General features: G+C 52.9%; 1 protein-coding gene across 1 annotated transcript; it reads right to left on the reverse strand.

Moving 5' to 3' along the window:
* Window position 1: 1 nt before the first annotated feature.
* Window positions 2-11288, reverse strand: DNAJC16 (DnaJ heat shock protein family (Hsp40) member C16). Its single transcript, XM_040084638.2, has 14 exons — window positions 11107-11288; window positions 10047-10113; window positions 8858-9188; window positions 8428-8612; window positions 7244-7348; window positions 6495-6653; window positions 6017-6147; window positions 5603-5786; window positions 5248-5430; window positions 4949-5025; window positions 4618-4698; window positions 4432-4530; window positions 3831-4001; window positions 2-3454 (listed from the first exon to the last, which is right to left on the reverse strand). Exons 1-14 carry the CDS (start codon window positions 11265-11267, stop codon window positions 3058-3060), a joined length of 2331 nt encoding a protein of 776 aa, XP_039940572.1. The 5' UTR covers window positions 11268-11288; the 3' UTR covers window positions 2-3057.
* Window positions 11289-13217: the final 1929 nt, after the last annotated feature.

Raw genomic sequence — 13217 nt, forward strand, 5'->3', positions numbered from 1 at the left:
TCACACATTAAAATAGTTTATTTTGGTTGCGAACCTGTAATTGTCTTAAAACAAAATGACATCAGTGCCTGTTCACAAATACAAAAAAAACGAAACAAAAACAAAACAAAAACCCCCCAAAATAAAAAAAGACAAGTTTGCCAAATAAGTTAATTCCCCCCCCCCCTCCCAGTATCAAAAGTGCAAAATAGGTACCTAGTTCTCAGTCCTACTTGTCAGGCTGCGCTCGTGTCCTGGCTCCTGCTTGCTGTGGGTGAAGGGCAGAGACAGGGGCAGGGAGGAGTTTGGGAACAACCTCCACTCTGGGGCCTGTATCCCTTCTCCTCAGCTCCGAGCACTGTGCCATCGCTCAGATCTCACTAGGAAAGTGCACTAGGACCCAATCTCCTCAGTCTTTGGATTACGGATCAGCACGTGTGGAACAGAATCGCAGGCGTTTACAAAACGACGGGGGCCACGGCTCACGGCTGCTGGGAGAGGGCAGATCCTGGGATAAGCAGCTCTGACCGTGATCTCAAGACAGCAAACACCTGCAGTGCCACGCTGGCACCGCAGCCAGCTAAACCCGGGGTCAGAGCAGCCTGGCTTTTGCTTCAACCCAGGCAAAAGTTTCCATAAAAACCCAGGAGCTGTGCTCCTGTCCAGCCGCAGCCGGCACAGGTGGACTGATGGAAGCTCTCCCTCAGTTCAAGCCTGGCTGAAAGGGGAGGTTACCTGTGCAAAAAAGAAAATAAACCCAAGGATTCTGGCAGCGTGCAACACACACAATGGATGTGAAGGCCATAAAGCCTTCTCCCCTTCCTCAGGGTTGGGCTGAATTCCCTCACTGTAGCATAACTAGGCACTTTTTTCCATGAGTTGAGGGTTTTCTTCTTGTTTCTGATCAGCTGAAGAGACAGCAGAGATCCAGAGAGCGTTCTTCTGCTATTGCAAATGTTTAAGACATTATGTGAAGCCTTCTGCTGGGCTAAAACCTATTCCAGCCACATCCTGCATGGCAAGCTGTGGGAAAAGTGCAGGAGTGCTGTGGTGATTGCTCCAGCCAGGTGGAAATGAAGCCTAGGAGCATCAGGCTGGTGTTTCACTCCCTCTCTGCTCTCTGTCAGCGCTGCCTGTGCGCCTTCACAGGAGCTTCACAGGAGATCCTGGGCAGGGAGAAGACCTCACTTTCCTCCCCTCTACTTCAGTGCCTCATTCTGTGGCCTGGAGTGCACTGGGCTGGAATTAATTAACCTCACGTGGGGATCATTTGTAGCATCGCAGCCTTTATTTGAAGCACGTTTTACAGGGGATCTGAGGTACCTCTGAGGGTTGGAGCTTGCCAGTCTGCTCCCAGGATGGGGAAATGCAATGAGGCAAGGCTTTGGGAGCAATTAGGGCACGTAGGGAGTGCAATGACGAGCATTTCTGGCTTCTGTGAGGGACCAGCAGCTGGCTCAGGGGTTGGCACTCACTACTGACTGGCTGCTCTGCTAAGATGGTAACTAAGGTGGCAAGGGCTGAGTCTGCAATTAACACCACTGATCACCGAGTGCTCTGTGTCCCAAGCCCTGGGGCAAAGGCCACTGGCCTCCATCCCTGTGCCTGGACAGTGCCAGAGCCTGACGGCGCCACAGGGCTCCAGATCCACAGAAGGAAGAGGCCTGGGTGCCAGTACCAGCACTGGAGCGGTGAAAAGGAAGAACAAACCTCACAGGATTTCAGTCCTGGCCACAAAGAGAAGCCCTGCTGCCTCACTTGGACACTTGAGGAGTGTTAAGCGGTGGCAAGGCTGCTGCTTGTCCTCCCTCTGCCTCACCCCGGGCCTGTGGGAAGTGGCTGTTGGGGCACTGCTACAGCAAAGCATCGTCCAAACCCAGGGCAGTGCAGCTGCTCTAACCTCACACACCCCCCCACCGCTTCCAAAAGATGAAAGAAATACCCAAGCAAACAAACACAAAGCCACGGAAGCAGCCTGAGTGGAGAAATGGAGGTTTGGGGCAAGAAGGAAACGGGTGAGAGGCTGAAACCCAACATCTCAACCCCCCGCTAAACCAAAGGAGCTTCACACGCACGCAAGGGTCTGATGACACAGCACTTCCGGGGCAACATTTCAAGAATACAATCGTTGAAGGATGAGGTTCCTCGATACAAAGGAAGGTTGGTTTGTACTACAGCTGGAAAAGTGTTTGCAAGGAGCCCGGGTGACTCCCTGGCAGCTACGTAGAGTTTTTTTTACACATCTACTGGCTCATAGCAGCTCACGCCTACAATCTGAGGACGCAGGTAAAGTTATGGCTCTAGGATACATCGTCTAAAATCAACAGAAGCAGAAAAGGCATCTGAAAAATCAACGTGACATTTAAACGGCTCAACGCTTTGACAGTATTTTACGGCCGTGCCCTTTCCCTCCCTGTTATTGTTCGGCCAGTGGAGCTGCAGGTGGAACCATGACACGAGGAGCGTGAAACATGCAGATCGCCCACGAGCCCACGCCACGGGGGAGTCCCAGCTAAGGTCTGCTACAAGGGAGATGCTCCTGACCGGATTCTGCATCACTTACCACGGGGAAAGCCGAGAGAGCACGACTGCCTGGTGGGGGAAGGCCTTTCGGAAGGGCAGGGCCTGGAGGGTCTGCAGGGTCTTGCAGGGTTACACCATGCACCATGGGCTAAGCACACGGGGACGGGGAGGGAGAAGCGCGACCCGGCCTGCGTCGCTGGCCGCGGCTGGCCCGCACCCAGGGAAGTCACGGATTTCTTCAACCGAGGTAAAACAAGAGGTAGGATGGGGGAGACTCGGGAAGCAGACGTGGCAGGACGAGAGGGGCAAAACAGATTTCTTGGCTCTTCTGTTGTACGGCGTCCAAAGGCAGGGCGGGGCGGCGGAGGGCGCGTGGATGCGCTTGGTTGCGCTCCCAGGCTCCGGACGCGGGAGGTGTGTTCTGGTTTCCGGCCCCAGGGGAGTTCATCTAAAACCTAAGGTCCATTCATCACGCTTGTTTGAGTATTCCTGGAAAGAGCTGTCCCTTGTCATCTTCATAAAAAGTTTGTCCCCTTAGAATCTCTGTAAAATCCCTCAGTCTAGTGTGGGCCACGAGGGGATATAGAACCTCTGTAAGGAACCCTCTAGAAGGCGCTCCATCCAAAAGGACAATTTGTGTAATTTGTTTTTAATGGATCTAGATCCCGGGCTGCAGGAGGATTTCCCTCTGGCTTCCGCATGTTGTAAAGCATTGTAATCCTCGCACGATCCCAGGGTTCCCCCCTCGTCCCCTGATCTGTGAGGCTTAAAGAGGCAGAAGTATTTCTTGTGGCCATTCAGAGCCAGGACATAGCCTGTGTAGTCACGCTCGAGGAAGTGCTTGTCATACTGGTTTGGGATGGGGGCCGCATCCTGCGCAAACTCCAGCAGATACTCCAGCCACTCTCGGTGCTTGTCCAGGCTGAGGAAGGAGAAGTGAAGAGAGCTGCTCCTGGGGGAAGAGCAGAGCAAACAGTGAGATCAGCAGCTGGATTCCTGCTGCACAGGTAAGAAATTGTCAACAAGCGCAGGGCAGTGCCGCGTTGCCGCAGCTCCTTTTTCGGCTCAGCGTATGCAGCACCGTGGTGCCTTCTATTTGTCAAAACACAGGTACAGCCAAAGTGGCACCAGCAGCTGAGCCCTCTGGCCACCATCACCAAGTCTGGCTGGGAGCAGCCTCTTGGTTTTGGGGGGCTCATTGCCACTGATGAGGGCAGAGGCTGCTTCGCTGGCCAGAAACATTCACTCCTGCTCCTCACGTGTCACCAGAGCAGCATCACACAAGTGGTTAACACAGCAACAGAAGCCTGGGAGAGGGGCCAGCCTACCCTGTGAACGTGTAGACTTCCAAGGCAAACTTCTGGAGCAGGGGGGTTTTAGTGGAGTTGGACAGGATCAAGACGACGTTCATGTGGCCCGGCCTCAGGCGCACCAAGTTACTGGTGTAGTTGATGTCCGTTAGCTCAGTCACCTCAACAAAGCCCTTTTTGGGAATCCTGCTGCAATAAAAAGACTGAGTGAAAGAGGGGCAAGGGACTGGGAGCAATTGAGGATGGAGAAACTGTGAGCGCATTTGCCAGCCTGTTATGCTGAGCCATCCCTGTGCCCTGTAACAAAAGCCAGTGTAACTGATGCAATGTCTTGGTTTGCACCTCCCTGAATGGGTGGGTCAGACCTTTACCTATCCTCTGAGGATGCTGTCTCAGGCAAACTAGGTGGGAATTGTTAAATAAGCAATTAGTGTCCCCCTGTCCTTGCTGGCTGGGTCCTGGCTGCGCACTCGTCCTCCCTCTTTGCTGTGCCTGCACTGCCCTGCACAACAACTGCACTCTGCGCTACTTCAGCACTTCTCTGCTCTTCACTAACCCTCCCTGCACAGGTGCTCCCCAAGCAATGCAGAAAACATTCTGGAGAAGTTAGAGGAGGAACCTGTTACTCTCTTTGCTGAAGCTCGCGTCGTTCTTCTCCGTCTTTGCGGTCGTTTCTTCTTTCCCCGAGGGTGGAGCGTCCCTTGTGTCACTCGAATCACTGCAGAGGAAGGTGATTTTGTGTGTGTTTAAGGCCTTGGGGTTGGACTGAGGAGCTTTCCCTGGGGGCATTTTGGTGTGCACTCACCTGAAAGCCTGAACAATAACGGTGCCAAAGAGAATGAAGAGCGCGGAGAAGAGCAAGGACAGGAGTGGCATCATTTCTCGCCTGAGGGGGAGATATGCAAGCAGCAGTCAGGCCTGTGAGTTCACATTCTCTGCCTCAATTTCAGTTCCTGCCTATGTCAGGTAACACTGTGTGCCCTCCCCAGAAGCTCAGCTTCTTTCTTGGGTCTTAAAGACCATCATGTTTTTGAGTGCTGTCCTGCTCCCACCCAAAAGGAGGCTAAGATTGGATCTATTTTAAAATAAGGTGGCAGGGGAGCAGTGAATACCAACAATGGAAGCCCAGTCCGTACCAGTTACTGTGAAATAAACTGTCCCAGCAGTCTGAGACGTAGTCCAGTGTGGAGTAGAACCATCGGATAAGGAACATCTGTTCGAAAAAAATGAAAAGCAAAAAAACTAAATGACAAAACTGCTATAAAGAGCTCCAACAGGTTCAGAGCATGCCATGAGCTACTTTCTGTAAGCAAGAAATCTTCTAGGAGTTTTGCCTTGTTATTTTAAAATATAAATAATGCCTCTGAACAACCATAATGGGACTGTCCACAAAGGAAACAGGGATGTCAGGCACCTGGAAAGGCTGTACACTTACGGGAGCGAGCTCGTCATTCAGGTCTGCCACCACAGTCTCAGATGAGAGAAGGCCAGGGTCTGTCCTCAGCTGGTCCAGGAGATCCAGGAGGATGAAGTTGTCCTCTTTGCTGCCTTGCCAGGCTTCCTCCAAGGCTTTATAGGCGATCTTCCCCGCGTTATTGCGTCTCTCCAGAATGACCACCTGGATGAGCCGAGAGCATGGCAGATGTCAGAGAGGAAGAGGCTTTTGTTTTCTTCTAGACAGATGATTCATTTCAAACCACTGCCCAGAATCAGGTGTCATATCAAGGTAGAGCATCAATTAAATGGCAGGCTAAGAGAAGAGATTAAAAAAAATAAAAGGAAACCCTCACAGCTGATCTTCCGTGATACTTCTCCTCATCCATCAGCAAGGCGTCTGCAAATTCCGGCTGCCGATCACTGTAGACGTGCACAAACTTCAGCGTGTCTTTTGTGTTGGCCACAGCAAAAGTCAAAAAGGCCTCATAAGCCTCAGCAAACTTCTCTCCTTCCCCGGTGAGCAAGACCACGCAGTGCCTGGGTGACACAACGAGATGCGGGATTAAGAGTCAGTCTGGAGGTGAGAGGTAACAACAAACCCGTTCCTCTTGCCACAACAATCCTGATGAGCCAGAAACCTCTCTGACAGCGTGGATATTGAGCATGATCCAATGCAGTCATTGCTCTTTTCCCTCAGAATCAAACCAAAAGTGACTCTAGGAGCAGCCCCAGAGCCATGGGAAACAAAACGGGGACACGTGACTTACTTCCGCTGACGGTGAGACTTCTTCACAGGACACAGCTCCTGGAACAGCTTCTGGCTGGTGAGCCTGGCCACCATGAGGAACTTATTTTGAGAAAGGAAGTCATCAATGAGCTGCTTCTTCATTTCTCGTGCCTGGCAAGAACCAAGAAAGCAGAAATCAAAAATGAGCAGGAAGAGGAGGGGAAAGCTGATGGATGTTCCTGATGGTTGCCAGCCCTTGTGGTCCTCCCTGCAATGACCCAAGATGTTTTGAGGCCCCAACACTGGGAAGTTACATGTGTCCCCCCTACCAAACAGGTTGGAGTGGCCCAAGCTTCCCCTATCCTAACACTCCGTCTCCTCCTCCAAAGCCTCAGTTTAATCTGAGAACAAACACTCTTCCTCCAAACTGCACCGCTGACCACCCCCTCATCGTCAGCTCGGCCAGAAAAGCTCTGTGCCGTTTTCCCATAGCTCTTGGAGAGGGCTCTGGGCGATACCTGCACGACGTCAGCGGGCCGGTCGATGTGCTCCTTGAAGATCATCATGGTGGGAGTGTAGACGTTGATGTTGTACTGGCGGGACAACTCCTCGGTGCCTCGGAGTCCCACGTACACGTACCCAAAGGACAGGTAATCTCGGTAGGCAAACGCCGTCAGCTGGGAGGGAGGAAACCCCCGGCAGGTGGTAATGTCACAGAGTAAGCATTTTCTCCCCCAAGTGCCTGTGATGGCTTTGCTCTGAGAACGCATCTCGCTGTTTGAATGCCATCAGATGTGCTGTGAGAGGTACGAGCCCTTCCTCTCCCTCACTGAACCAAACTTTGCATCATCTCAGTCATTTTCCGGGAGTCCCCACGGATCCACAGCTTTATTTACAGCCTGACATGTTGTAGGGTAGCAGGGGCTTCTCAGGAAATGGGATTTTCAGCAACCCAAATTAGATATGCCACAAACATCTCTCATTCCCAACAAAGGTTGTGCACCTGTGTTGCTGCTACCTCTGAAACACACCTGCACCTTCACACCCATGAAGGGTAACCGTGTCAGGACAAAGAAACACACTCCTAACAAAGCTGGTCACCTGGCCACGTCACTTACAACCTGCACAAATCACTTTGCTCTCCTAGAACCAGTCAGTGGTGTCTGGAGGCATCAGTCCACCTCTGCTCACAGCAGTGGCAGTGTTTTAATTCGGAACATCCGGATTTATAAGCAAGTCAACGGTGAAGTGAGAGAAGTGACATTACCTTGTACAACAACGGCACAACTGGCATGTGATCGAACAGCAGCACGTGGGGCTTGTTGTCTTTCCTCCAGTCGGACAGAAAGCGGATGTAGTTTTTATCTGTAATCTTTAGACAGAAGCAGAGCGTTAGTTCAACCTCTGCAACGAGGTGTCTGAACCAGGGCTGAGCCTGAAAAGGTTGTCCAGGTGCTGCAGGAAGCAGACTGTGGGGTGGTCTTTCCAACATGTATTTCTGATTAATGAGTGAATTAAAACCAACTCTTGACCTCCCTCAGCCATCTTAGTTATTGCATCTTCTGTTGATGCCGTTCCAAGTCAATGCCAACAGCACTGTTATTCTCCTGTTTGCTGGGACCATATTCTATATATAAAAACAGGAAACCAAGAGTTAAAAGGCACCTGCGAGCTCCATTAAACCTGCTCTGCTTCAGGTGTGATACCTCTCAGAAAGGACATAAATGGCTGCAGTTACTGTAGAAGGGGAAATGATCCCTATTTTTGGGGCGAGAGGTCCAGTAACTTCAATACCCAGAAGACAAGTCAAGAATAAAGACCCCAAGGGAAAATGAGGTGAGGTGAACAAGGCCACAGGCAGAGGCCAGGCAGGTGAGAGTGTGGGGGCTGACCCAGCCACAGCACAAGGGTGGTGAGCATTTTAGGACTGTCAAAAATCATCAGAAGGCTGAAATTATATCAGTTAGGAAGTTTTACTTATGACTTCGAAAGGGCTCATGCTGCCAGCTCGTTTCACAAGTCTGAAGGAAAACTGGACAAAACAAACGGGACTCTGTCAGTGAGTTTTAGCAGATGTGATCTATGAGGTAGCGAGTCCCTAATCTGCTGGATGAAATGCCAAGAAAGCAGGAGAGAAGTGAAATCCAGCAGGTTCCTGTCCTAGGGATAGCTTGGGTAGAGCCCTGGCAGCTGTGGGGTGTCACGGCTGGGGTCAGCCACCACTAGAATCACTGGTGTGACCAGGGATCGGCAGGATCGGCTCTTCTCAAGGACGAGTGTTACAGAGCTGCGGGGTGGGAACGCTTCTGACAGCTCCAGGGTTTGGAGCTTTTTGACACAGATCAGCTTGGGGCCCGAATTAAACAGATTAGCCACCGAAACAGCCAAGGAGAGAGAGGGATCTCCAGGCAGAGAGGAGCAGCAGCATCTGAGACCCCTGCTAGAACCTACCTTTTCAACAAGATTGCCTGGTAGAAGGTTCTCCACGAATTGCCGCAGGTTTTCCCGAACGACAGCGTTGTGGAAGAAGGTTATTTTCCCATTAATGAGCCCCAGCAGGGTTGGAGTGCTGTGGGCACCCAGATGATGGGCGAGGCGCCGCTCGTACCCCGCGTGAACGACGCCGATTCCTGCTCCTGGAAAAGGAGAGCACCCGCTTCACCTGTAAGAACCCCAGCAACCCAAATTCCCAGTGGAAAATCGATGACCTGCTCCTTTGCCCAGCACCCTGCTTTGGAGTTAGGAATGTTTGGGAGAGCATTAGGATAAAACCCTGAGGAAATCCACAGGGCCTAAACTGGGTCACACAAACCCGAGGGCAAACCACCGCAGCCTCACTGGGCGAGGGACACACACCCAACCCCAACAACCTCATCCTTACCCAGCGCCTCCAGTTCCTGAGCAACTTCCTTCCACACGGGCTCGATGTGGATGCAGCTGAAGCACCAGTCTGAGGTGATTTTAATGAGGTAAGGTTTCTTGAAACTATCCGGCACAATTTCATTGATGTAGTGGGAAAAGTGGAGCAGATACTTCTCGTCGGACGTGTCGCGCCGCTCGGAATTGAAAGGGAAGTGGAAGAAGGACTCGTCAAAATAGAAGCCATCGTGGAAGCGGTGGAACTGGCGATGCTGCTGCTGAGAGAAGGCCTGGCTTTCCCCAGCATCTCCGTAGCGATCAAAGTTTGCCCTCTTTTCCTCATTGGAGAGAATCTGGAAAGCAAATGATGGGATGATGATTGCCTGAAACCATGAGGGGGAAGTGCCCTGAGTGTAATCCCTCAGTAAATAATGTAAGGAACATGCAGGCTTTGCTGCATATCAGAGGGATAAATATTTTGGAAAAAGGAAGCATCACATCCTTCTGGCTCACTGTGGTAAATAAAAGTAAAAAATCCTCAAAACCCAGAGAAAAGGACTAAATCCAGACTGCTGTACCCACTTCTGTCACCAACAGCTCCTTGGGTCTGAACATCCTGGGTTCCGAGCACAAACACTCTTTTCTGGAGTGGCTTTTGCTGGTGTCTCTTTGCATCTTGAGGGTTCAGAAAGTGCCAAAAAGTTTCACTGAGCAGCCAGAAGCCCTGCAGAGAGTCTGCATTTTTTAGCAGGGAAATAAGGATTTATTTTGATTTCCATGGGCTTGGCTGCCACAAACTGGAGCAACCAATTTCCAGAACATGCAAATAACTACTGCTAAGAATAATTTGAGGTGACCAAACCCCTGTGATGATGAACGTTGCTTACATCACCCCAAAATGCTTTTATGTATGTGTGCTACAGTCAAGACACTGCCCAGCCAGGCAGGGCTTGGGGAATACCCCTTCTTCCTTTGAGGCTTTTTAGGCAGGGCAGACCTGTAGCAAAGTATTTGCAGCAGAAACCATGCTGGTGACTCCAGTGGCTCTGTCAACAAAGCTGAACAAACTTTTTGGGTGGGTAATGTCCACCTCCACAGAGCCAGGCACCTTTCCCACACAGAAATACACTGGAAAAACACAAAGCCATGTATGGAAAAATAAGGTCACTTAATGTTAACGATAGCAGGAGTTTACAGGAAGCATGTGTTACCTCGTAGGCCTTGCTAATTTGGATGAATCTGTCCTCTGCTCCTGGGTCCTTGTTTTTGTCAGGGTGCCTATGGGGCAGAACCAGAGGAGAAGGGGTCACTGGGGGAGCTCTTTGCCTCTGCTTGGAGGTGAGGAGGACATGGGCAGTGACATTCCCGAGGTGAGCCCAGGACACGGAGCGCGTCTCCTTCCTAGCAATGCCTCCCTCGGCTGCTGCCCTACATAACTACCGGGTCCTTCCTTGAATCACCTCCTGCCGTGGCCTCGGGGATGTCTCACACAGAACAACATGGGCTCTAAAAGCTGCAGGGAAGCCGACTTTATTCATTTTATTCCTATGCTGTCAGCCTGCCCCTCACCACACACCACCTGCATGAGGGGTGTGACCTCTGCACATCCAACACATTTCCCTGCCACAGCACAGGGACTGAACGGCCCTTGGACATCGAGGTATCAAGCTGGGACTTCAACCCTCCTGCATTAAAAGTTCCCAGGGAGAAATTTTTCTCCCCACAGCCAGACACCAAGAAAGCTTTTTCCTCCATCACTTGACTCTGGGAGAACTTTTCTCCCTGTAGCCTGATTCCGGGAGAACTTTTTCCCTTTGCAACTAGACTCTGGAAGAACATTTTTCCTGTAGCCAGACTCTGCGAGAATTCCCCCCGCAAAGCCACACTCCAGGAGAACTTTTCCCTCCACAGCCAGATTCCAGGAGAACTTTCAACCCCCACCGGAGCCAGACTCCGGGAGAATTTTCCCACCCTAGCCAGACTCTGGGAGAACTTTTCCTCCCGTAGCCTGATTCTGGGAGAACTTTTCCCCCTCGTAAGCAGACTGTGAGCGAACTTCTCCCCCCGCAGCCAGACTGCCGAGGGTTTTACAGCACGCATCGCTGGCACGGAGCATCTACGGGTGTCAGGCTGACTCCCGGCCTGCGAGGAACCCGGGGCGCGCAGCCGGCCGAGGCGGCCGATGCCACCGCGGGGCCCGGCCTTGTCACCGACCCGACCCCGGGATCGGCTCCCGGGGCCGGACGGACGAGGTGCAAGGGCAGCACGTACCATTCCCGGGCGAGCCGCTTGTAGGCCTTCTTGATGTCGGCCTGGCTGGAGCTCCGGCCCACCCCCAGCACGCGGTACGGGTCGAATTCGCCCGGCGCGGCCGCTCCCAGCGCCGGCAGCAGCAGCAGCAGCAGGAACCAGCCGGCCCGTCCCGGCTCCATGGTCCGGCGGGGCCCCGCGGGCGGAGGGAGCGGACGGGCCGCCCTCACGCACCGAGCGCCGCCGCTTCCGGCGCGCCCGCCCGCCGTCCCCATGGAGACCCGGGGGAGCGCTTCCGGGGGAGCGCGGCCGCCGCCGCGGCGGAGTGCTCGGAGGTGAGGGCTCTGAGGGACGGGCCGCGGCCGCTCGGGAGCTGTGGCAGCGCCCTGCGGTTGGGTTCGGCATGGGGATGGCGGCAGCCGAGAGCGCCAGCCGTGTCCTGGGGGGCATCGCGTCAGCGAGGGGATTGTGCCGCTCTGCTCCGCGTTGAGGCGGCCTCACCTGGGGCGTTGAGGGTAGGTGCGGGCACCGCGATTTGAGAAGGATATTGAGGTGATAGGAAGCGTCCAGAGGAGGGCGGTGAAGTTGGGGAAGGGCCTTGAGGGGAAGAGGAGCGGCTGAGGGCTCTTGGTCTGTTCAGCTTGGAGGAGGCTGAGGGGAGACTCATTTTAGTTACAACTTCCTCTGATCAGGGAGGAGAGACTGACACTGATCTCTGCTCTGGTGACAGCGACAGGACCCGAGGGAATGGCTGGAGCTGTGTCAGGGGATGCGTAGGCTGGACATTAGGAAAAGGTTCTTTCCCCAGAGGGTGGTCAGGCACTGAACAGGCTCCCCAGAGAATGGGCACAGCACTGAGCTTGTCTGAGTTCAGGGAGCATTCGGACAACACTTTTAAGCACATGATGTGACTCTTGGGATGTCCTGTGCAGGACCAGGACTTGGATTCGATAATCCATGTGGGTCCTCTCCATCTCAGCATGTTCTGTGATTCCGTTTTGGTTTTTTGCCAAGTCATGTTTATCCAAAATCAAAGACTTCTTTCTTGTCTCATGCTCTGGCAGTGAGGAGGTTCACAAAGGAAGCTGGGAGGGAGCACAGATGGGACAGGTGACCTCAAGTGGCCAAAGGGACATTCCACACCGCAGAATGCCCGGTATATAAACCGGGGGGAATGACTGGGAAGGAGCTGATCTGGGTTCAGGAAGGGGATCTGACATCAGTCATTGGGTGGTGAGCAACTGCATTGTGCATCACTTGTCTTCCCTTTTATTATTGTTGTTGTTATTGTTGTTGTAATTTACCATTACTACTGTATTTTGCTTTATTTTCAATTATTAAACTGTTATTTTCTCAACATACAAGTTTTACTATGATTCTCCTTCCCATTCCACCGGGGTGGGAGGGGAAGAGAAGGGAAGAGTTGTGTGAGTAACGGCGTGGTGCACAATTTCCAACTCAGCTTAACCCACAACAGTTGGCTCAGGGAGTGTGGGTTGGATGAACGGGCGGTGAGGTGGGTCAAGGGCTGTCTGGATGGCAGAGCTCAGAGGGCACGATCCAACTGGAGGTCTGCAGTCTGTGGTTTCCCCAAAGATCAGCACTGGGTTCAGTCTTAATCAGCTTGTTTATCAACGATCTGGACAGAGTGATGGCAAAAATATGGAACTGGGGACATGGCCGATCCACCTGAAGGCTGTGCCGCTATTCAGCAGGACTTTGAGAGGCTGGAAAATTGGGCAGAGAGAAATTTAATGATGCTCAATAAGGGAGATGCAGGTCCTGCCCCTGCGGAGGAACAGCCCCAGGTACCAGCACAGGCAGGGGTGACCTGCTGGAGCATCTCTGCAGGAAGGACCTGGGGGTCCCAGGAGCCAGCAGAGCGTCCTGGGGGCCAAGAGGCCAGTGAGGTGCTGGGGTGCCCTGGGAGGAGCGTTGGCAGCAGGTCAGGGAGTGACCCTGCCCCTCTGCCCAGCCCTGGGAGTGACCCTGCCCCTCTGCCCAGCCCTGGGAGGCACAGCTGGAATGCTGTGTCCAGCTCTGGGCTCCTCATCAGCAAAGGTGAGAAAGGGCCTGGAGCATCTCCCTTGCTGAGGAAAGGCTGAGGGAGCTGGGGCTATTCAGCCTTGAGA

The sequence above is a fragment of the Hirundo rustica genome, chromosome 22 (genome assembly GCF_015227805.2).
Source record: "Hirundo rustica isolate bHirRus1 chromosome 22, bHirRus1.pri.v3, whole genome shotgun sequence".
In the NCBI taxonomy this organism is placed as follows: Eukaryota; Metazoa; Chordata; class Aves; order Passeriformes; family Hirundinidae; genus Hirundo; species Hirundo rustica.

What these genes read in the sequence shown, in the direction of transcription:
- DNAJC16 (XM_040084638.2), bottom strand. Translation starts at nt 11,267, where the DNA reads ATGGAGCCGGGACGGGCCGGCTGGTTCCTGCTGCTGCTGCTGCTGCCG. An exon ending in AAGCGGCTCGCCCGGGAATG is followed by an intron (nt 10,114 to 11,106) that starts GTACGTGCTGCC and finishes TCTGCCCCATAG; the next exon opens with GCACCCTGACAAAAACAAGG. An exon ending in TGAATGACGAGCTCGCTCCC is followed by an intron (nt 5,026 to 5,247) that starts GTAAGTGTACAG and finishes TTTTTCGAACAG; the next exon opens with ATGTTCCTTATCCGATGGTT.